General features: G+C 40.3%; 1 protein-coding gene across 3 annotated transcripts in view; it reads left to right on the top strand.

Annotated features, from left to right (window-relative positions):
- The window catches only part of COL2A1 (collagen type II alpha 1 chain), an 88,486-nt gene that overhangs the window by 52,541 nt on the left and 13,553 nt on the right, over positions 1-22,392 (top strand). For all 3 annotated transcript variants that reach the window (XM_039332764.1, XM_039332762.1, XM_039332763.1), the window contains 20 exons: positions 381-434; positions 1,476-1,574; positions 2,722-2,775; positions 3,758-3,811; positions 4,780-4,833; positions 5,454-5,507; positions 7,332-7,376; positions 7,628-7,726; positions 8,161-8,268; positions 8,733-8,786; positions 10,086-10,139; positions 11,430-11,483; positions 12,427-12,480; positions 12,599-12,706; positions 13,005-13,058; positions 15,604-15,657; positions 18,389-18,550; positions 18,676-18,783; positions 20,282-20,389; positions 21,437-21,490. In XM_039332764.1, the coding sequence (XP_039188698.1) occupies positions 381-434; positions 1,476-1,574; positions 2,722-2,775; positions 3,758-3,811; positions 4,780-4,833; positions 5,454-5,507; positions 7,332-7,376; positions 7,628-7,726; positions 8,161-8,268; positions 8,733-8,786; positions 10,086-10,139; positions 11,430-11,483; positions 12,427-12,480; positions 12,599-12,706; positions 13,005-13,058; positions 15,604-15,657; positions 18,389-18,550; positions 18,676-18,783; positions 20,282-20,389; positions 21,437-21,490 (1,485 nt within the window). The remainder of the gene's footprint in view (positions 1-380; positions 435-1,475; positions 1,575-2,721; positions 2,776-3,757; positions 3,812-4,779; positions 4,834-5,453; positions 5,508-7,331; positions 7,377-7,627; positions 7,727-8,160; positions 8,269-8,732; positions 8,787-10,085; positions 10,140-11,429; positions 11,484-12,426; positions 12,481-12,598; positions 12,707-13,004; positions 13,059-15,603; positions 15,658-18,388; positions 18,551-18,675; positions 18,784-20,281; positions 20,390-21,436; positions 21,491-22,392) is intronic.

Raw genomic sequence — 22,392 nt, 5'->3', positions numbered from 1 at the left:
TGTTTTGCAGACAGAAAAAAGTTATCAGCAGTTTGACTGTAGCAATTGCAGCTGTATCTGTATTTACAGCAGTAAAAGGATCTCTTTGGATCATTTCTATTTGTAATTTATTTTGATCCGTCTCTTAAAATGCTACACTAGTTTTGCTAGACAAAGCTGCCAAGAGTTTGTTTTGGACAGTGAGATGGGTGGCATAAAAATAAATAAATAAAATAACAATCTTTCAGCCAGGTATCTTGGGCATATTGCTTCAGCTACTGTACCTTAAGGCTTAAGACAATGAAAGTACTGGATAAATTAACAGAATTAATTTTATTGGCAACATTTAAAGAAGTAAAAAACTATCTTAATTTCCCTTTTTTATAACCTCTTGTTACTAGGGACTCACTGGTCGTCCTGGGGATGCTGGTCCTCAAGGCAAAGTTGGCCCATCTGTAAGTAAAATTCTGTACTTTTCCTCTTGTGGCATACAGAATGTTTGAGAACATGGTTAAGATAGAAGACTATGATAATAAAATAATGCAGAATTGCAAACATTTCTTTTGCATTAGTTTGTGTGGAGAATTAAAAAAAATACTGAAGTTGGATTTAAAACTATGACCTGCTTCACATACTGTGCTAAGCCACTATTTGCTTACACATAGTTTATTGAGTAAACCACATACAGCCATATTTCCACAACTTAATAAGCTATACAGCATGATTTATAAATCACAGCAGGGGATTAAGACCAGTGGTGGAATTCAGCCAGTTCGCATCACTTCGGCAGAACCGGTAGCTAATTTTTTGCCCAGGCCCAGAATGGACTTCCGGAAACAGCATTCACACAGAGAACCAGTTGTTCACATATTTGAACTCCATCACTGATTAAGACAATATATTAAGCCAACAACCTGTATTAGCATAGCATGTGAACCCTGTTTATGATTGTGTTAGATGAAGAAAGAAGTAGCAGCAGAAATATATCTTTATATGAAAATATGTATTTATATTGTTGATGAATCAATTGTTATTATTTTTAATATTCTTATTAGTGAGATTTGTATTCTGTCTTACTTCCAGGTCTCAATTTTTAAGGGAATCTCTTATTAGTTTTATCCCCACAATAGCAGATTTGTGAATAGGTTGGGCTAAGAAAAAAAGTACTGTTGTCCTGGGTAATTCCATAGCTAATGGTGGCCTAGAACTTGTGACTTCCCAGTTCTAATCCAACACTTTTACCTCTAGACCACAATAACTCTTTAAATACTTTCACTGGGGACTTGATCCTATCACTGTACAGCAGACAGTACAAATGGTGAATAAATATAATTATATATATATATTGGTTTTGCACTGACCTTTTAAAAATAGGTTTATAAAGCAAACAGCCCCTTTTCCAGACCAAGTTAGCATTTCTACCAAGCTAGGTGTATAGTGGCTTGCCATTTACCAGTTTTTGCAGGGGATACCTATACGTTTCTCCTTCTCTATAGGGTGCTCCGGGTGAAGATGGACGGCCTGGCGCTCCTGGTCCTCAAGGTTCTCGTGGTCAGCCTGGTGTTATGGGTTTCCCAGGCCCCAAAGGTGCTAATGTAAGTGAAGCTATATTTGACTCCTAGAAGCATGACCCAGGCACTTTTGAAGAGAAATAGGGAGTAGGCATGACATTTGGGTGGCTAACAGAAAGGTCTCTGGAGTTGTTGTTGTTGTTCTCCAATTTAGCCATCATTTACCCTTATTTACCATATTATTTCCCTAATTTGAGGAGTTACTGTAGTCTTTTTTTTTAAAAAAAATACCATTTTATTACATTTTGAAAATAAAATAAAAATAATAAATAAGTAAACAAACAAGAAAAAAAATAGAAAGTAGAAAGAAAAGAATCAGACCAAAAGCAAGATAAAAGTGTGGGAAAGGGAAAGAAAAAAGAAAAAGAATGGCTTCTGACTTTCTTTGGTACAGCAATAGATGAGAAGTACATCCAACTCTTACTCTAAAATTAACAATAGCCTAATTACTTCTATAGTTTCGTATAATTTAATCATCAAATCCCAAAATCAAAATTACATTTTTCTTAGTTTCTAGCAAAAAATCCAAAAGTAGTTTAACAGCTCATCATTGTCTGTTAAAATACAACCACATAACTTTTCATTCTATACCTCCATAAACTCATCTCAAAATCTTTCGCTCTCCTTATTAATCAGCAAAGATCTAATATAAATTAACAAAAACACCTAATAACATAAAATATAGCCCTTTTTTCTATTTATTCTGTGTTTTCTTTCTCTCCTAACAATTAAACATTACAAAAAAGAAATAAAGAAGTATTAAACATTGCCCAAAATAATCACTCTTCATTTAGATAACAAAAACTGTTATCATTTTAGACATTTCCCAAAAACATACTATTCAGCCCAAATATCTCTTCAACATCACCAGAAACAAGAAGTCATTATTTAATCACAATCAGATGGTTTATCTGATTTTGTATTTTTTTTCCTTTTTCTCCCAACCATTCTTAAGTCCTATAAATAAAATTTTGACTCCTGTTTTCATCTCATATCTTTTCCTCTTCTCTTAGATAGTTTCTGTGGTCTTATAAATGCTATATCCTGTTATAACAGTGGAGAAAGAGTAAGCTCAGAGGACACAGAGTTTGAGAAGTAGAGACTCTCCAGGTGGATGTTTTATCTTTAATAAAATGTGCTTATAAATTATTTTGTTTATCTTTCTATTTAGGGTGAAGCTGGTAAAGCTGGTGAGAAGGGGCTACCTGGTGCTCCTGGACTACGAGTGAGTTTATTCTCTGTCCCTCTACAATTAAAAAGTCTTTTTCCATTTGTTTACATACTTTCTCTAAAAAGTAAAATAACACAGCCCCACTTTGTAATAAAAATATCTAAGTTTCTCCATATATCTCAGAGAAGAGTCCATCCTCTTCTTGCCTTCTTAGACCACATTTGTGGAAGGCAGAGGTTAGCCGAGATCTTAAATGTTGAGGTGCAGTGATAAGAGGCTTTGGGAAATGATTTTCACGACCAATTATGCAAACAAATCAGTGCTGGTACAGAAGCACATTAAAACTACTTATACAACTCAGTGTTGCTGTTCTTTGTTCTGTAAGTTTCCTATAAATGTATTCCCAAGGAAGCTCATCAACCCAATTTCTAACAATGAAACACACTAGTTTGGTAGAGTTATTTGGAAAGGGATGCAGAACCTTGAACTATTTGAAAAGCAATTTTGTTTGTCCAGAATTATGCACATGCTTTAGAAGCCTCAAAATACAGGTGCATGTCTCCAAGTCTCCTTTCTTTCGTGAGCATTTCACTCATGTACAGAGCAGCTAATGCCAATAGGTACAGTGATGAAGTGTATTTGTGCTACACTTTTATAATTGCCAGTGGACACTTTGGAGTGCCTGCTACCCTCAGCAAGGAGATGCAAGCAACAGCGATCCTAGATTTTTTTCAAAAGTTACAAATTTTCATTCCATTTTGACAAATCTTGACATATTTGTCTAGCTGAACATTTTTCTCTTTGGGAATTATTAAAAGAAAGAAAACAGAGATTCCAGAAATATGTATAAACCCCACCAAAACTGTTCTCCTCCTCCTCCACCACCACCTCTACCTCTTCCTCCTCCTCCTCCCCCTCCAACTCCTCCTCCTTCCCCCCCTTCCTCTTCCCAGAGCAAGGATTATTAGCTAAGGGTAATGGAAGGAGAGTTGACATGGTTAATGAAGGCTTTTTTTTTTGCACCTGTTTCTCTCAGGGTCTTCCTGGCAAAGATGGCGAGACAGGAGCAGGTGGACCACCAGGACCTGCTGTGAGTATTTGCTTTCTTTTTATTTTTTGGAATATGTCATCTACAGATTACCTAGATATAAACATTACAGAAAGGAGGCAAAATCCAAATCCTATCTTTTCTTAAGTTTAGAGAGACTGAGTCTTTATGAGGATTAGCAGGATTTTCTTTTGGCTTGTTATGATCAGAAACTGATAACTCAACAGATTATTTAAGCAAAGGTCACTGACTTTCATTGGATGCAGTTAAATAATAGTTTCTCATTCATCCTCTTTGATTTGCAGGTGGAGTATTCTGTATATTAATGTTTCTTTCTTTATTACATGTATAGCTATTTTTTCCTGTAAACATCTCAAAGAGTCACAAATCTGTTTTTTTTCATACTCCACTTTATCTTTGCAAAAATCTTGAGGGATAGATTAGGCTGAGACTGGCTCATGTTCTCCCAATAAGCAGAGTGGATTTTAATCCAGTCTCCATGGTTCAAACACTTTTAAGTGTTGAGCCCTCAGCAGTAGAATGTCAATTTCTGTTACTCATGTTTGCAAATTCTGTGGTTTCACCATCTTGTCTCATGTTATCATTTCATACATTGCTAAAAGGTATGGGAAGAGCTCTAAATTATGGATAGAATGTGATTTTTACAGCAAAGCAGGAAATGAAGCTGTGGGAGAAAATGGTGATGATCACAGCAGAACCATAGAATCCATTAAGACGAGTAATAGAACTTGGCATTGTGCTGCTGAGGGCTCAACACAATACTATGTAGGCCTTTTTAATTGTAATAAAAAAATGTGACTATATTGAAATTCAGGGACTTCCAATAACGCAAGAGAGTATGAATCCATTTAATAAGACATAACTGTAAGTAATCTTTAAGTAATCTCTGGTTTTTGCTTACATGAGTTTTATTTCTCCACATCTTGTTAGGCTCACAGTGCTGTTGTTGATGTTGTTGTTGATGATGATGATGGTGATATTATTTTCAGGGGCCTGCTGGAGAGAGAGGTGAACAGGGTGCTCCTGGACCATCTGGATTCCAAGTAAGTCAGCAATTCTATTCCATCCCTTTACTATCATGCTATAGGACATTTCCGCCTAGTCCTAGCAAGTAAATCTGTTTGTTTAGGGGAGTATAAATAGACACAGGCAGGAGGAAAAGACTCCCCAGTTCCTGCTGAAAGGAGATGAAATCTGTCTATACACAGGGGTTCTCAACCTTGGCAACTTTAAGACTTGTGGACTTCAGCTCCCAGAATTCCTCAGCCAGCTTTGCTGGCTGAAGAATTCTGAGTGTTGAAGTCCACAAGTCTTAAAGTTGCCAAGGTTGAGAACCCCTGGTCTATAGTATTGAATTTTATCTGTTCCTCAAGGTGTAAACATGTTTTCAGGGTTGCATCTGCTCAGGTAGGCAGATGTAGTTTTGTTGCAGATGTTTGAGAGCCACAACAAGAATGTATCCGTAGTTGTCCTATCATCCAGGTAGGATGATAGGACCTATTGCACAGGTCCATTACTAGACTTACTTTATGTTTGATGATAAGTTAAAGACTGTTCCTTTGGATCTGAAAGTTCTCTTTTTTGCACTGGGCCCACTTAGCTGTTACTTTTTGAAGAGAATGAAATGAGACTTCCTAATACTAAAATAATATATTGTTTTCAGGGACTTCCAGGCCCCCCAGGCCCTCCAGGTGAAGGTGGAAAACCAGGTGACCAAGTAAGTAATAAATATTTATTACTATTTAGTACATACTACATAAATACTTACCAGTCCGACATGCAGTCTTTCCTGTGTCATTTCTACAGACTTAAAATAACTTCTAGATGTGGAAGTAATTTGAATTGCCACTGAGCTTAAAGATTTCCAGGATAACACACATAGTATACATCTTTCAGAACACACTTCTTAGATAGTCTGTAATCATCGAAAGGATAGCGGTTACAGATAGTTGCAACACATTGCTGAAAAAGAATTTTTCTGAAAAAGTAACTAATGAGAGGGCTAACCTGATCCCTCCTGACCACAGTGGATTATAAATTATTCAGTAATAGCTAAACAAAACTATAGAATTGCAGACTTCTGCACTGACACTAAGCTGAGTTTCTAATGAAATCATCATGGAAAAAAATACTTCAGGAAAGCTGGGTTAGTTTGCGATGGGCATCTGTGTTAGCATGCTGAATAGGTCCAGGCTGTATAACTATACTATACAAGCACTGTATATAGTGCCTGTATAGTATAGTTATATTTGGGGTGAAATCAATATTTGATTAAAACTTCTTAAGGAATAATATCATTGAAGTTGGAATGGACTGTAGAAATCATCTAGTTCAATCACCTGCTCAGTGCAGGGTCTACTAGAAAATCTCTGCTAGATAACCATTCAACTTATGTTTGAAGACCTCTGGAGATGTTCATTGAGTTTGAATGTAGACCTAGTGTGGGTTTTATTTGGCAGCAGTCCAAGAAAGCTTATGGATGCTATATCAGAAATTAATATTTATGGGTACCATTACTTGATATATAATGTGTCCAGTCTTGTGTGTGGTGATGGAGGTAGAATAATAAAGATCATCATCATAACGATATGCCAGCAGAAGAATTCAACAGTGTTGACTAAAGCATCTCCTGAAAAACTGCTTACATTCCACCAATAGGTTTTCAGTATCAAAAGTAAATTAGGTGTTTCAGCCAAACAAGGTGGCCAAGAAACCCTGCTATTGCTAAATAGATGAATCACTGTTGAGATATTTAGTAGGCATACAGTGCAGGAAGCAATATATATCACTGTTACTCTGAAATGTTGATATTTGTCTCTCTGGTATTCATAGAACCACTTAACTATTAATAACAATAGGCATAATCATACCGGTCAAATTTTTCAAGCATAACCATGTATGATCAGAGACAACCCATTTCTCCTGTATATAATTCTCATTATGACTTTACCTTGTAGAGCAGCAGTTCTCAACCTGTGGGTCGTGACCCCATTTGGGGTCGAACGACCATTTCACGGGGGTCGCCAAACAACGCGATCCGCCATTTTTTTTGTCAGCCGGCGCAGGGGGCGATGCTGCGCATGCGCGCTGTGCAGGGGGCGGCAGTGGGGGCAGCACCGTGCATGCGTGCCGCGCAGGGGGCGGCACTGCGCATGCGCACCGCGCAGGGGGCGGCGCAGGGGGGCGCTGCCGCACATGCGTGCCGCACAGGGGGCGCCACGGTGCATGCATGCCACGCAGGGGGTGATGCCGCGCATGCGCACCACCTGCTTATGACCGGGGTCGCCGTATAAAAAGGTTGAGAACCACTGTTGTAGAGGTTTTTTTGCCAATATGTGTTAGATATTTAAAAATGAAAAAGCTGAAAAAAATGTCAATCCAAATTAAGACTTAACACGTGAGTTGAGTTTTTCTTCACCTGGATCTATGGATTTTGTTTTTTAGTTTGCCATGTTTGCTAATGACTAATAGGGTGTCATGTTAATTTTTAGTAGCTTCTTTCCCTCGCCTTCTGTTTCTAACTCTCTTGTTTTGCTTTCAGGGCATTCCTGGAGAGGCTGGTGCTGCTGGTCTTGTTGGTCCCAGAGTAAGTCACCTACAGTTTAATTTGAGCCTCTGAACTTGCTCATAAATGGAACTACTGAAACAGCAACTTGACTCACTACTTATCTGTATAGAACAGGGGTCTTCAAACTTGGTCCTTTTATGACTTGTGGACTTCAATTCCCAGAATTCCTCAGCCAGGCAGAGTTGAAGTCCACAAGTCATAAAAGGACCAAGTTTGAAGACCCCTGGTATAGAATCTCAATGGCACTAAGGAAAATCTCTCCTTTCTAGGGTGAACGTGGCTTCCCAGGAGAACGTGGACCTGCAGGTGCGCAAGGCTTGGCTGGTGGTCGAGGGCTTCCTGGTACTCCTGGTACTGATGGACCCAAGGTAGGCCACTTCTTTGCCTTATTTTCTTACTCTGTAATGAAGCTGATTCGTTTTGCCACCTAGTGGCTGCCAAGAAGAAGAAAAAGTTGCATTGGATTCTTCCAGAAGAGCTTTCCCCAGCTTGCTGCCCACCAGAAGTGTTTAGTCAAGTCCCACAATTCTTTGGCCAGTATAGATTGGAAGTTGAAATCCAGCACACCTGGCAAGTACCAGGTTGGAGAAGCCCAGTTCCCTGCAATTTTTTTGGCAAGTTTGCCATTGCCTCCCTTCTAGAGCTGAGACAGGCCCAAGATAACCTAGTTGGCTTTGTGCCTAAGGTGGGACTAGAACTCCCAGGTTCTAGCTTGTTGCTTTAACCCTACATCAAGCTGGCTCTCCTCTGAATATTACCTAGTGCAATTAATACTGTGCCCTATTTTGTTTTTCTTGCCCAGGGTGCACCTGGTCCTGCTGGGCCTTCTGGTGCCCAAGGCCCCCCAGGTCTGCAGGGAATGCCTGGTGAGAGAGGAGCTGGAGGTATTCCTGGACCAAAGGGAGACAGGGTAAGTAGTAGCGATTTTCCCTAGAATTTCATAGCACCATATTTTCAAGAGTTGGATGGGCTGGCTTTTTAAAAAGTGTTGAATTTTGTTTAGTTGTTTATAATGTTTTGTTTTAATTTCCCTCAGTTTCCTATGTTTGTTTTCCCTCTTCAGTTATTTTTTTTTTATTCTCTGTATAGTTTAGGAAAATGTTTTTAAAATTTCTCTGTGTTTAGAAAAAAAGTGTAAGCTTCTTTTTTAATTATTGATTTTTAGTTACAATAGCATTAAATAGTTATATTGCTGTTTAATTTGTATATATAGTGCCACACATTTTTTTAAAAAAAAAATAAATGTCATTTTTTTAAAAAGTTTAATAAAATTAAATAATAGACAAGAGCAGAACATTGCAATCTAAGCGATCAAAAGTTCCAAGTTGATCTGGGCTACTTACTGTCATTATTTCTTTGGTATTTTACCAACAGGGTGATGCTGGTGAGAAAGGCCCAGAAGGTGCTCCTGGCAAAGATGGCGGCCGAGTATGTCCATAGTAGAAATCAATTTCACTTCTCTTAAGGCAGCAAAAGTTTTATTTGATGAAATAAATGGATGGCTAGTGGGGAGGGGGAATATGTAACATATTGGTCTATAATTCTAGACTTTAATTAGTGCCGAGTTCCAGAAACCTTGACAATACCTGTTAATCTAAAAGAGAGCTTTAGAAAAATTAAACTGCAAGATATTCTAATGCTTTTAAAACTTGTGTGTGTGTGTGCATGTATGTGTGCGTGTGCATGTATATTTGTGTCTCTCTGTGTGTGAGATACACTTTGAGCATGTCTCCTCACCCTTTGCAGAGGCAACCCTCCTTATCATCTAGCCATCCTTAGATGATTTACTCTGGAGTTGTCCTATGTTTGGAAGTTATTTTGTGTCTAAGAGAATACAGTCTGTGATGATAGCACCTTGTTTTATCCAATAGAGATCCCCAGTAAAGGATCAATAAAAATAAAGGCTCAGTTAAGCTTTGGAATGAAGTCATAAGTGCTTAGCTTGCTAAACTATAACCCCCAAGTGTATTATGGAACAAAGGCATAAGGGGTCCATTATCCAGTGTGTTCAGTTCAAGTGAAGGCACACAGGCAGTGGACCCCAGTGTTGAACCGAGACAATACTTTCCCTGTGCAGGAGGATACAGGCTTCGATGGTAGCACCTCATCTTCTGGATTTTTTAACGGAAGAATGGCATCAGGAGGTGGGGGTTTTCAGGGACAACATCCTCGCCTCCTCATCTAAGCCCTGAAGGAGAACTGAAGTTGGCTATGAACAAGATTTAGTTCCCAAATCTTGTTCAGTATTTACTATCATGCTTGGAGTTGCAGCTATACCACCTTCATTCATTCCTTAAGCATATTAGGTGGCAGAACACGGTGGACTAAGACCGAGATCCAAACCCAAATACTGGGGAGGATATGCTAACGGTATTAAATTAGAAAAAGTCTGGGGATAATTAGCTAAGAAAAACGTTTACGATTACCTTTTCTAGTGGGCCGTTAGATCAGGCAGAAGAAGACTGACGGTGCTATAGAAAATTCAATATAACTTAATTCAAGCGGTATGTTTTGTGCAATTTATATGTGTAGAATGGCTTTTAGTTGAAAATGGCCAGATTCAAGGAAAAAGAGGCTCAACTGGATGAAGTGAGTCACTAGTTCGGTTTGGACCTATTTTGGTTTAATAGGTGAGGATGTAAACTCAAGATTGGGATACCGTTGATCCAGATGGATGGCTCTGGCTCTCTATCAGCACATCTAACTCTTCATTTTCTCCATTGTCAGGGATTGACTGGCCCTATTGGTCCTACTGGTCCTGCTGGCCCTAGTGGAGAGAAGGTAAGAGGTCCTGTCTCTTGTTAGATCATGTGGCAGCTAGGCAGCTAGAGGCCTTGTGAAAGTCCTCTGAATAGTTGTGCTTCGACAGTAATGTTTTCTCTCACACGGCATTGAGAATTTGGGCCAGGACTGCACATTAGAGTGCCTTAATAGCTATTTCTATGCCTTTGAGAAAACCTGGAAGCTATTCTTTATGACAAAAAGTATACGCAAAACAGTATGCACAACAGGAACTCGATGTTTGCTGTGCTTTTCGACCTAGATTCAGAGAGGTGAGGAAAACGTGGTGAATGAAGTATCAATTTGATGTGATTTCATAAGTTTAGATCTGTACTGATAACTCTGTTATGTTGACATTGATGGGCTTATTGAATTCTTGTGTGTCTGAATTTCATTGATTCCTGGGGTTTAGGAAGGAACCAGAGCATCAGGAATTCTAGCAATGAGAACTGTTCAGTGGGAAGAACATGTTGATAATTATCTATTTACTTTGGCTCTTTTGTTGTCCTGCTCAGTGGAATCCATTTATCTTCTATCCTTATTACGTAGTTAGTCTGGCTAGTCTCCACAGTGTACGCAAATCTCAGCCAGTTTCCCCCACTACACCTGCACGGTTTACGATACAGTCATGAAATGAGCAAGGATTGTGTTCTTATTTCCTTATGATGCCCAATGGTTTAGCTGCTCTAATAATAAACCAATTATCAGAATGTTGAAAGAGTTATTATACGATACGGGTGGTCCTCAACTTAGAATCACAAGTGAGCCCAAAATTTATGTTGTTAAGCCAGAAATTTGTTAAGTGAGTTTTGCCCCATTTTACAACTTTTCTCGCCACATTTGATAAGTGAATCACTGAAGGGTTAAATTACTAATATGGTTGTTAAGTGAATCTGGTTTCCCCACTGTCTTTGCTTGTTAGAAGGTGGCAAAAGGGGATCACATGCCCCAAGGACGCTGCAGCCGTCATAAATATGAACCAGCTGTCAAGCACCCAAATGTAAATCACATGACTATGTGGGATGCTGCAACGGTCATAACTGTGAAAAATGGTCATAAGTCACTTTTTTCAGTGCCGTTGTAACTTCGAATGGTCACTAAACAAACTGTTGTAAGTCGAGGACTATCTGTATGCGCCTTTTTGTCATATTAATAAAACCCAGGACCATTCACCTTACTAGCACTTTAATCCCATATTGTGTTCTGAGCTACAACCTCTAGCAGAAGAGATTCTCTTTCAGCAACAAACGCTCCATTGTCTTACGTTTTATCTCCTTTCTGTCCCTGCAGGGCGAATCTGGTCTTCCTGGTCCAGCTGGAGCTGCTGGTACTCGTGGCGCTCCTGTAAGTTTGCAGTCGTTCTGAAACCTTCCAATGAAGTTTGTTGGGATAAATGGGGGACAAGATTCAGGCTGGCCCAAATCCTAATAGGAACTATTGAAACTCCTACGAGCAGCGTAGGAACAAATGTTAGGTGTACTTTTATGTTTCTGCGTGAAGAGAAAATTGGTCCCCTTTCTCCCCATTGTACTATGTAGAAATCAACTTGGAAGGCTCTTGCTGTTTTGATTAGCATCTAGAAAAGCCCGTTAGAGACTAGCTGATAATTCATGAATTTCTGCAAATTGTGGAAAGCTGCTCACCATTGTATTAATGCAGAAAAGCAGCAGTATCTATAAAAGAACACACAGTGCTACAGAACTGCCCTGTGGACTCTTCTGAAAAGATAATTTGCAAGATCTCTAAGAATATCTTAGGAAACAGCTTGTTCCTAAACAATTGCTTTATAATGTCTGAGCACTAGAAAGCATGTCTGTTGGGTCACATACCAGCCTTATTACAGATCTTACTGTCTATGGAACAGCAGGAGAGATCCTGTCTGTTGTGTCCTGAGCCTGCAAAGGCAGGCTCGGGACGTTGCAATGGTCCCGGGCAGTTGCAAGCTGCCCAGGACCAGACTGGCTGGCGCCAGCACTCGCGCGCATGCGCGAGGCGCGCAACGCGCCAAATGTTGCTTTTTGGCCCGGGGATCGTCTTTAAGAGAGGCTGAGAGGTTTGTCCTGCTCAGAGTTGTAATGGGGGCTACTGAAGACCAATAACCACAGAATGTCTGAAACCACAGAATGTCTCGCGCCATCATTGCCATTAACCGAAGACTCAACACTGTCCCTGGAGTAACATCTAGAAAACAGAATTGCCCCTACAGCTGCAGAAATTGGCCAGTGTGGCCCAGTCTGAGTGTGTGACCTTGGCTCCTTTCCATTTCCGACTGCTGTTTCTGTTTCAGGGCGAGCGTGGAGAAACTGGACCTCCCGGCCCTGCAGGATTTGCTGGCCCCCCTGTGAGTACAGCATGACAGTTCCAAGCTGTCGCACTTCTATTATTAAATCGTCCAATCACTCCTGATGTCTATCATTGTGGCTTTCTTCCTCCCCTCCCCACTTTTCTCCCCAATGCAGGGGGCTGATGGCCAGCCTGGTGCTAAAGGTGAGCAAGGTGAATCTGGCCAGAAAGGAGACGCTGGATCCCCCGGTCCACAAGGGCCATCTGGTGCTCCTGGTCCACAGGTCAGTGAAACCACTTCCCGAATTGGAAGTGCGCACACACACACACACACATAGTTTGTGAAGCAGCTGCTAACCCAAAAGTACCCACAGGTTTAGCACATTGTCAGTGAATTTAATACTATGTCCCACAGTGTCACAGGCATAGCTTCTGAATGCTGGGAGGTCTATCAGAGCGGGTGGAAGAACTGGGGAAGGCTAATGTCTGTTGAATGAAGCAGTGCTACATAGACCAGCGATGAAAGGTGCATGAAAAAAAAACCACCCTGATTTCCTGTTTTTCATTTTTGCTTTTCAACAGGGTCCTACTGGTGTAACAGGTCCAAAAGGAGGTCGTGGTGCACAAGGACCCCCAGTGAGTATTTGGTGAATCGATTGCTTTTTTTTTTTTCATGCAGGCCAAAGCGTAGCGTTAATGTTCATCGTTCACAGCTTTCCTTTAATGCATCTCTACTACCAGCGTGAACGAGATGTGCTGTGAAGCCATTCTTTAAAATAATGACGATAATGATAAGGGGAATTATCAGCTATGTAGACGAACAGTATGTATTGGAGAATTCAGAAATGATTATTCCACTTGGCTTTGTTGTTAGTATCTGAAGAATAATGTCAGGAGACATCCTTTCCACTTTTATTCTAACAAATGTCAAAAGAGATGTCTGAAGATGAATGAAAATGCGCCTCCAAGACAAAAAGGATTCCACATCCTATTGTAGACACTTTATCTTATTGTGCACAGAAAAAAAAATTAAGATACTTTACTAATGTCATATTACAGTTGCCTGCTAGACAGCGGTACTAGTCAATCTGGACTGATTTGAAAAAAAATCTAAGCAGTGTTGGACTGGATTAAATAGTTGAAAAGAGGTTAAAGGCCTATTAAAAACCATCCCAGAAGAAGACAATCACAAACTACTTGTATTGTGATTAAAAAAATATATGCCATCAAGTGAGAGCTTTAATCCTGCCTTTGGATTTTAGGTTACTGTAAGTAAGGGTAAATCAACCACCCCACTCTCACCCCATGCTGCCATTCCCGGCATGTTGAATCATAAATTCCATCATAATCCTGATGGCTGGAATGGGAGTATTTTTTTTTCCCCCTGGAGACAGTTGTATTGAGAAAGGCTTCTTTTAGTGACATTATGCTCAGCACTTCATAGCACGTGTCTTATAGCACATGTCTTCAAAGCACATTATATTTTTCTTAAGAGAATAAGGTCACTGCATAGTTACTGTCCTTGCTGATCTCCAGGCTCACCTTAGAAGATGCAACTGAGTCAAATCAATAGGAGGTGCTTTTATTAATCACTTTTTCTTGGGAATCAGCAAGTTGTACCTTTATCTTTTAGAATAGAGAAGGTTGCAACTCAATCTGTACCCTTCTGTGAACTCATTGTCTTGCTTGATGCTTTTAGTGAATGTGGATGTTCTGATGGGCTGCAAATTAGAGCAAAAAATAGGCAATTTAATACCTACATACAATACAGTGCCTACGTATATTGCTTCTCTGCTTCATCTGACTTCCAAATGTTCTTTTTTTAAAATTAAAAATAAAATGATGGGAAGCAGTCATGCTGCAAAGCAAACTGTCAACATAATATTTATTTCCAAGAGTATTTGGAAATATGCATCCCCATTAGCATTTTTAGTAAATAAAAATGTCTGGTAACTACAGCCTAGTGCTTCTTTGGAATACACCCACCTCCCATTCCTTCAGGACAAAGAAGACCATATATACCACATCCCTCAGGAGAAAAGCAGAAGGTAGATTCTGATAGTTTCCCTTCTCATTAAAACTTATGTCGTGACTAGTCCCACCTAGCAGAGCAACCTTTGTGTGAGATTACCTATGACTTTCCAAGTGTTTTCCAGCGAACAAAAAAAATCTACCTACTACTGAATTATAAAATTATTGGTTGAAGATTTGGGATTAGGATTCCTAAGTCTACTAGGAAATGGACTTGGGTAGTGCAGTCTGTTAGTGGAATTAATACAAACAAGCTATCTGTCATTTATGTCCCCTGAAAGTGCTGGCCCCCTCCATCCAAAGTTGGAAGGAAGCACATCCCTTTTTCCTTATGGCAAATGACAGTAGAGTCTCAATTCCATGCAGGTCCTCCTTGGAACCTCAACCCTATATTTGATCTTCAGAGTTGTTTTTTTCTTTCTTTTAAACAGAGAAATGAATGTATTGCATCCTGCCATTCCTCCGAGGACTTAAGACAGTCTTGTTTGGCATGACGCCTCACTCTGTCCTCATTAACAACAACCATGTGGAATAGGTTAGAGCAGTGGTTCTCAACCTTTTTAATGCCGCGACCCCCAACCGGTCGCAAGTCAAGGACTACTCATCCGGTCATAAGTCGAGGACTACTCAACAGTTGCAGCACCGTTTGCAGAATGGGACTTTTGGCGGGCTCAGCAGGGCAGAGATAGCCTGGCCAATTCCTATTGGCTTTTGAAAGCCAATAGAATTAGACTCTATTCAAGAGAGTCTATTCTACTGGCTTTCAAAAGCCAGTAGAATAAAAGGGAGTAGCACAGCTAAGGAAAAGGGGGAAAAAATGGCGGACTGCGTTGTTTGGCGACCCCCGTGAAATGGTCGTTCGACCCCAAATGGGGTCCCAACCCACAGGTTGAGAACCACTGGGTTAGAGACTGAGATAATGTGATTAGCTCAGTCACCCAATGAACTCCATGGCTGTGGGGAGATCTTCCCATCTCTGTCCAACAGGATATGCTTTCGGCTGCATTTCAGAGGCATATTAATGAACTTAAACCTTATTTTAGCTCTCAAGACATGGGCAAAAAGTCAAAAGAGAAGGTTTATCACCACTTGCTCATCAGTGTGTTACATGCTACTGTTGAGGTGTTCTGCTTATGATCTTCTTTTCTAGGGTGCCACTGGATTCCCTGGTGCAGCAGGACGAGTTGGACCACCGGGCCCCAATGTGAGTTCTTCATTGTCTATCATTGGTTCCCCCCCCCTTTTTAATTAGAAATATCAGCAGTATAGGAATAAAAATGATATAAAAGCACCAGCTCTCTTTCCCGGGTTCAACCACTTTGTGGTACTGAAATAGTAATTCAAAGTTTCCAACAGGAAACAAAACAAAACATAATTTGACTTTCTTAGGAGGGTACAGTTGGAATACCATTTTTTTTTTAAAAAAAAGCTTGCCAGATTGCATAAGGTGATTCAGATTAATACAATAAAGCACAAAACAAAATACTGAAAGAGGGGAAATTCTGTAATTTCTGTTCCCTCGCATAGAAACAAGAGATAACTGTAATCAGGAACTGATTCCACAGGGTTGCCTATGGAACAGGCTGTTTGCTAATTGGTCATTAAGGAACTTCTCAAGTTACCTGGCAGGATATTTACCAGCATAAAATTAATCAGCAAGATTGTACCTGGAAAACCTCCATGTCCATAAAGGGTACAGTTAGGTTTGTATGTTTGACAGCCCTTCCTTTTTCATTTTTATATTCTCTCACTGATTCAAGCCTTGAGAAAGGCCAACTTCCACCCACACATGCTTAGGCCCATCTCAGTCCTAATAAATAGACCTCTTGTTGTGTTCTTCGTGCTGATGATGCAGCAACCCTTTTTTTTAAAAAAAAAAAAAACACAAGAAGGCCTTAACTGGAGCAACTGTGCCCTTGCCCAATATTGCATCAAGGAGCAGCTAGTTGTGGATACAATAAAACCCTAGTAATTACTTTTTCTAAAAGACTGGTTATTCGCTGTTACTCCTGGAAAATTAATGTTTCTAGTAGGGTCTTCATGCGGACATAATATACATTTCCAAACATAGCGACTTGAGGCATCAGCAGAGCTAATGCCAAAAGTTCTGAAACTCAGCACTGCACTTTGCTACTCCTAAGAGCAATAATAAGCACTTCTCTATGCTCATCGATTTTTTTCAGGGCTAAGGGTCATCAGCCACTATGCCAATGAAAACCTGCCATTATCAATATTTAATGCCAATCAAGTCAAGGCAACTCATCTAAATGGCATAGGAGAGGCTCAGCCTCAATTGGAAGAAGCCCACACTCTGCCGTATGCATTACATTGTCTCTTCTACCAGAAGTTATTGCTTAAGGACCAGTCTCTTAACAACGACTCAAAGTTGTAACAGACCTCAAAGCTACTTAAGACCCGTCCTCAAAGTTATGACTGCAGCGCACACACCCTGCAGCCACGTGTATTTAGGATGCTTGACAACTGGCTTACATTTACAACTGGTTGCAGCATTCTGCGGTCATATTTGCCATTTTCCAGGAGAAAACAGAAAAAAATGCCCATTGGAAATGCTGGAATTGCTTAACAGCCACCTGGTTCACTTAATGACCATGGTGACTCACTTTGCAACCATCCTAAAAATGGTCGTAAAATCAAGTCAGGTCACAGGATGAGCCACTTAATTACTATGACTTATGACTAAAGTTCCGGGCTCAGTTGTGATCAATTGTGGTCATAAGCCAAGGACTACTTCTACCCAGTGTGATCAGTTGACTTAGCAACACCTCTTCAGTTCTATTGTCATGCCAGCTCAGAGTAAAACAAGATTCTTACCCTCTTCGCTAACAAGCCCCCCCAGATAGGGAGAGTAGAAGGTTTTGAACCTTTTATGTTATTTGGAGCAGATTGCAAGGTTTAAGGGGCAAAGTTTAGGGCAGGGGTAGGCAACCTTGACTCTTTTATGACTCGTGGACTTCAACTCTCAGAATTCCTGAGCCAGCATGGAAGTCTGGGAGCTGAAGTCCAAAAATCATAAAAGAGTCAAGGTTGCCTACCCCTGGTTTAGGGCATCCATACCCTCCACCTTTGAGTCATTTCCCCATTTATGTATTTTAAGAAGAAACATATTTTAAATCTCTGCTGCATACTGCCTAGCTCTCCAAAGTGCAAAAAACCCCTCTCTGGCATTACTTTTTATTTATATCTTCATATATTTAAATTTATTGGTTGTCAAGCTTCAATTGACTCTGATGAGTTTCTTCTTCGTTGGCTTTTTTTCTTCAGAGAATGAAACACTGTAGGCTTTTTGCCAGTAGAGGGAGCTACAGCACTGAAAAAGAGCACCAGTGTCATTGTTTCTCCTGATCCCTGTTACAGAATAGGTGCAGTCTGCTAGTTGTGATCTCAGACTTTCCAGTCATCTGAGTTCTGTTTTTAGGGCAACAGTGAAAGCTATAGGATATAATTCAGATCAATGGTCACTGAATTTTAGATGAGCCAATCACAGAGAGGAAAAATCAATCCCTCTTAGTGACTGAAGTAACATTTTTGCTGAATTAGCGGGATGGAAGAAGTATGCAAGCTCATGTTATAGAAGGGGAAGTTTAGGTTGTGATTCTGGCCATAGCTATGAGCTTCTGGCAAGAAAGTGACATTTCCAGGAATCCATCTGGAATTATTTCTAGGTTCTGATGGATTTTAGACAAATGGAGAAAAATGCTAAACAATTTTAACAGATTTGTTCCTTCCTTCCTTTTGGAAAATACTAACTCTCATTATAAGCCACCTCAAACTATAATGTCCCATAAACGAACCTCTGCTCATTCTTTTCTACAGGAGATAGACTTGTGTTTTCCCTGACTTGTGTCCTTGATTCCTCAAACCAATCCAACTCATGCTCATTTCTTTTAAATCAAGACTTTATGTTTTCTTTCTAGGGTAACCCTGGTTCTCCAGGCCCACCTGGTGCTTCTGGAAAAGATGGTCCCAAGGGTGCCCGTGGTGACGCAGGGCCAGTTGGACGCACTGGTGATCCAGGTTTGCAAGGCCCTGCTGGTGCTCCGGGAGAGAAGGGAGAATCTGGAGAAGACGGTCCTCCTGTATGTATTCAGCTTGTCTTTTTGTATAAGTTATACAAAAGTTATATAAGTTTGTATAACAGAAGTAGCTGTTGCTACTTCTGATGCAAATTAATTCCCCTTTGTCTTTCTTTTCCTTCTTCTAGGGTGCAGATGGCCCACCTGGACCTCAGGGTTTGGCGGGACAGAGAGGTATAGTTGGTCTTCCTGGTCAGCGAGGTGAAAGAGGCTTTCCTGGTCTGCCTGGGCCTTCTGTAAGTATCTTGGGAGTTAACCAGTTTGAAAAATATATGTTGAAAAGGGTACAATGTACGTTCAGTTCAAGGACAACCCATTTTACAACTTCTGGATTTGTAAGATGTCTAAAGTTTTGCCTTTTTTTTTTTTTTTACAAAACTGATATGTTAGTTTTTTTAGTGTTTTGAGTGTTAAGCTAAAAGGTGGTTTATGCCATTGGACGCTGAGTCAAAAGACCATTGAGCGGTTGGCAGTTCAGCAGTTTGAAACCCGAGAGAAAGCCGCGTGATGGAATGAGTTCCCGTCAATTTGCCCTAGCTCCTGGCCATCCAGCAGTTCAAAAGCATGCAAATGCAAATAGATAAATAGGTACCACTTCAGTGGGAAGATACTGGGGACATGAAAGGAGCCCTCTCAGCTGTCTTCAAGGCAACGGTGATGTCACTGGCTAATCCTGTTAATCCAGAAGCACTTTGGTAGATGCTTCCAACACAAATGTAATGATAGCGTTAAGCTCTTACTTGTCAGGTGTTCTATTGATTTTCCATGGCTGGCTTGTATTCTTTCAACATGGCACCACAACATGAGAACTATACCGATTGTATTGTCTATATTCAACCTCTTGATTGAAGCAATTTAAAATGTTGAATAAGCAAAGAGAAATTCTACTATGAATGAAAAATTGTCTTGAACAAATTTAATTTATCTTCTCCCTTAATTAACAAATATGAAAACAAAGCCCATGTTTTGTCACGTCTGGGCATCCAAGATAGCAGAGTGCAAAGTCTAATTCATCCTGTATCTGAAAATTACTATCCTAAAGCAAATTGGAATCAGATTTTTTTTCCATTAGTAGGTTTGTTCCTCTCAACAGAATCAGGAGGAGGTTTTCTTTTCTTTTTTCTTTTTTAGGTTTGCTTAACCACACAAGTCTCTGCTTATTCAATCTCTTCTCTTAGAGCAGCGATTCTCAATCTTCGTGTGACGGCGACCCCATCACACGGACGCGCCCCCATGCGCGGCGGCGCCCTCTGGGGGGGAAATGGCGGATCGCGTTGTTTCGCGACCCCCGTAAAATGGTCGATCGACCCCAAATGGGGTCGCGACCCATAGGTTGAGAACCGCTGTCTTAGAGTGAACGATTCTAACCCAAACACTGTGTAAAAAAGAAAAGAAAATACTGTCATTGTAAGGGAATGATTTTTCCATGAAATAAATGGTGGGGAAATTTTATCTGGATATTGGAGATAGTTCAAACAATAAGCATTATTAGTTGCTCACACAATTCTGCCAGATTTTTCTGGGTATTTTCAGTTCATACACGTTTAAAACTCACAAACTGACCTTGCACTAAATAGGTTTCTCATCATCGTGATTATGGAGTAAATCTGTGCAAACAATTTTTGGCTCAAATATTTGATCTGGAGGAAAAATCGGCTGAGGTTTTTCACTTTGCTTTGCCCAAATTGCTGTCAAAATAGTCTTCTGCCTTCTTAAATTGGCTTTCTTCCCCAGGGTGAGCCTGGTAAACAAGGATCTAGTGGAGGTCCAGGAGATAGAGGCCCACCTGGCCCAGTTGGTCCACCCGGTTTGACTGGTCCTTCTGGTGAACCTGGCCGTGAGGTGAGTCTAATTAACCTAGGCATGTTTCTCATCAGGAATACAAAAGTTGCATGTCTGGTTTCTCATACTGAATTTGTGATGAACACTTCTTCTCAAGAGAATGTATATTTAAATAAATATCTATCCTTCCCCATTATGCTGAGTTATTTAATTACCAGGCGTGATGATGGCCCATAATGTGACCACAGCATGACACCACATCCAATATTTCAGAATTGTGTTTCAAGGAGTAGCTGATGTAGTCGTCCCCAAGTTCTGGATGAGTTTATGTCCTGTTTCCAAACATATTTATTCCTTGAGTCTTGACCTTTTTTGAAAGTTCTCCCTGGTGAATAGGGTTAAAGCAGAATCAAACATTAATTAAAAGCCTACATTTCCCCTCTGAAAAAGAGCAGATGCCTTTTCCCCATATTACAAACCATAGAGGACAAGGAAGTTCATGACAAGGAAGTTCATGTTGAGGTTGGCATGATCTGGCAACTGGCAAAGGGGAGGGCTTGGATGACAGCATTGAAGAAGCAGATACTCAGACTAATAGACAGGGCTTTTCAACTTATTCCTTCGCCCATCACCATCAGTAGATAAATAAGATGGCAAAGGCAATAGAAGCTACAAATAGAGCTTATACAAAAAATTAAAAAAGGATGAATTTTGGAAATGGGTTGCAAAAAGCTAGAAGATTGTGAGGGTTTGGTTCAGTAGCAGATGGGAAGTAATTCTGGTTCTGTGCCCTGTTTGCTATTGCTGATTAGGCTAAAACTTGGCAATTGCAGCATGAAGCCCTTTTTAATAGTATAACAAGTATATTTCAGACAAGCATTTACCAAACCAGAGTTTGCTCAAGTCTGACTTCCAAGGGATAGAGGACACCTTCTGTTTAAGATGAGTAGGTGGTATGGGACAATTCAAGGATCAGCTCATCACAGAACATATGCAGTTTTGTATTAGTAGAAGCTGCTGCTACAACTCTTAATTAGTTGCCAGGCCCATGCTGCACAAGCACATTCCTGCCTTTCTCAAAAATAACTATCCCCTTCTTGTTTTCAGGGTAATCCTGGTTCAGATGGTCCTCCAGGCAGAGATGGTTCCCCGGGACCAAAGGTAAATGTATTGGAGGAGTTGATTAGTTCCAGGCATTTATTTTCACTCATTCCTTTTATTTGGTTAGTGTCTCATCACTAACTTGACTAGGAAGTTGTAAGAGATAATAATCTGCCCATACAATCTCAGACAGGATGCCACCCTCTATATTCTCCAAAGCACCTGAAAGCAGCTATTCTCCAAAGCACCTGAAGGCAGGACAAGAAGCAATGGGTGGAAACTAATCAAGGAGAGAAGCAACCTAGAACTAAGGAGAAACTTCCTGACAGTTAGAACAATTAATCAGTGGAACAGCTGCCTCCAGAAGCAGTAAATGCTACTGGAAGTTTTTAAGAAGAGACTGGACAGCCATTTGTCCGAAATGGTGTAGGGTTTCCTGCCCGAGCAGGGGGTTGGACTAGATGACCTCCAAGGTCCCTTCCAACTTTACTATTATTATTATTATTATTATTATATGGCTTGCGTTCTCCATTCACATTCTCAGCCCTCATCTTCCGACTCTTAAAAGTCCCATTCTGTCCCCTGGGACAGCACAGTTTTCCTGATAGAAAACCCAAACTGTTTTCCCCTGTTAGAATGAAGAGAAGGACTGGAGGGTGGAATTAAGCATGTCATCAGCTTAGAGGCATTACATCCCCACAAACAGTCCAGGTCCGACCTCTCTTAAATTTTGTTGACCTTTAGCTGGTGCCAATTTAATCTTGAACTTTAGTTAATTAGATTCTTGTATATAGGTTTGAGCAATAAATCTTCTGAACTGCAACTTAACATATGGTCTTAATCCTTTGTGCCTGACAGGGAGGCAGCATAGATAGAATAGGTGGTGGTTTAATGTGACATTTTTGCTTTTACTGTAATTCATGTAAACTATCCAGAATCATTTATGAGTAATTGGCCTTAGA

Source organism: Crotalus tigris, unplaced genomic scaffold (assembly GCF_016545835.1).
Source record: "Crotalus tigris isolate CLP2741 ecotype Arizona unplaced genomic scaffold, ASM1654583v1 scf7180000024462.759394, whole genome shotgun sequence".
In the NCBI taxonomy this organism is placed as follows: Eukaryota; Metazoa; Chordata; class Lepidosauria; order Squamata; family Viperidae; genus Crotalus; species Crotalus tigris.
This window is presented reverse-complemented; position numbering and strand designations above follow the sequence as displayed.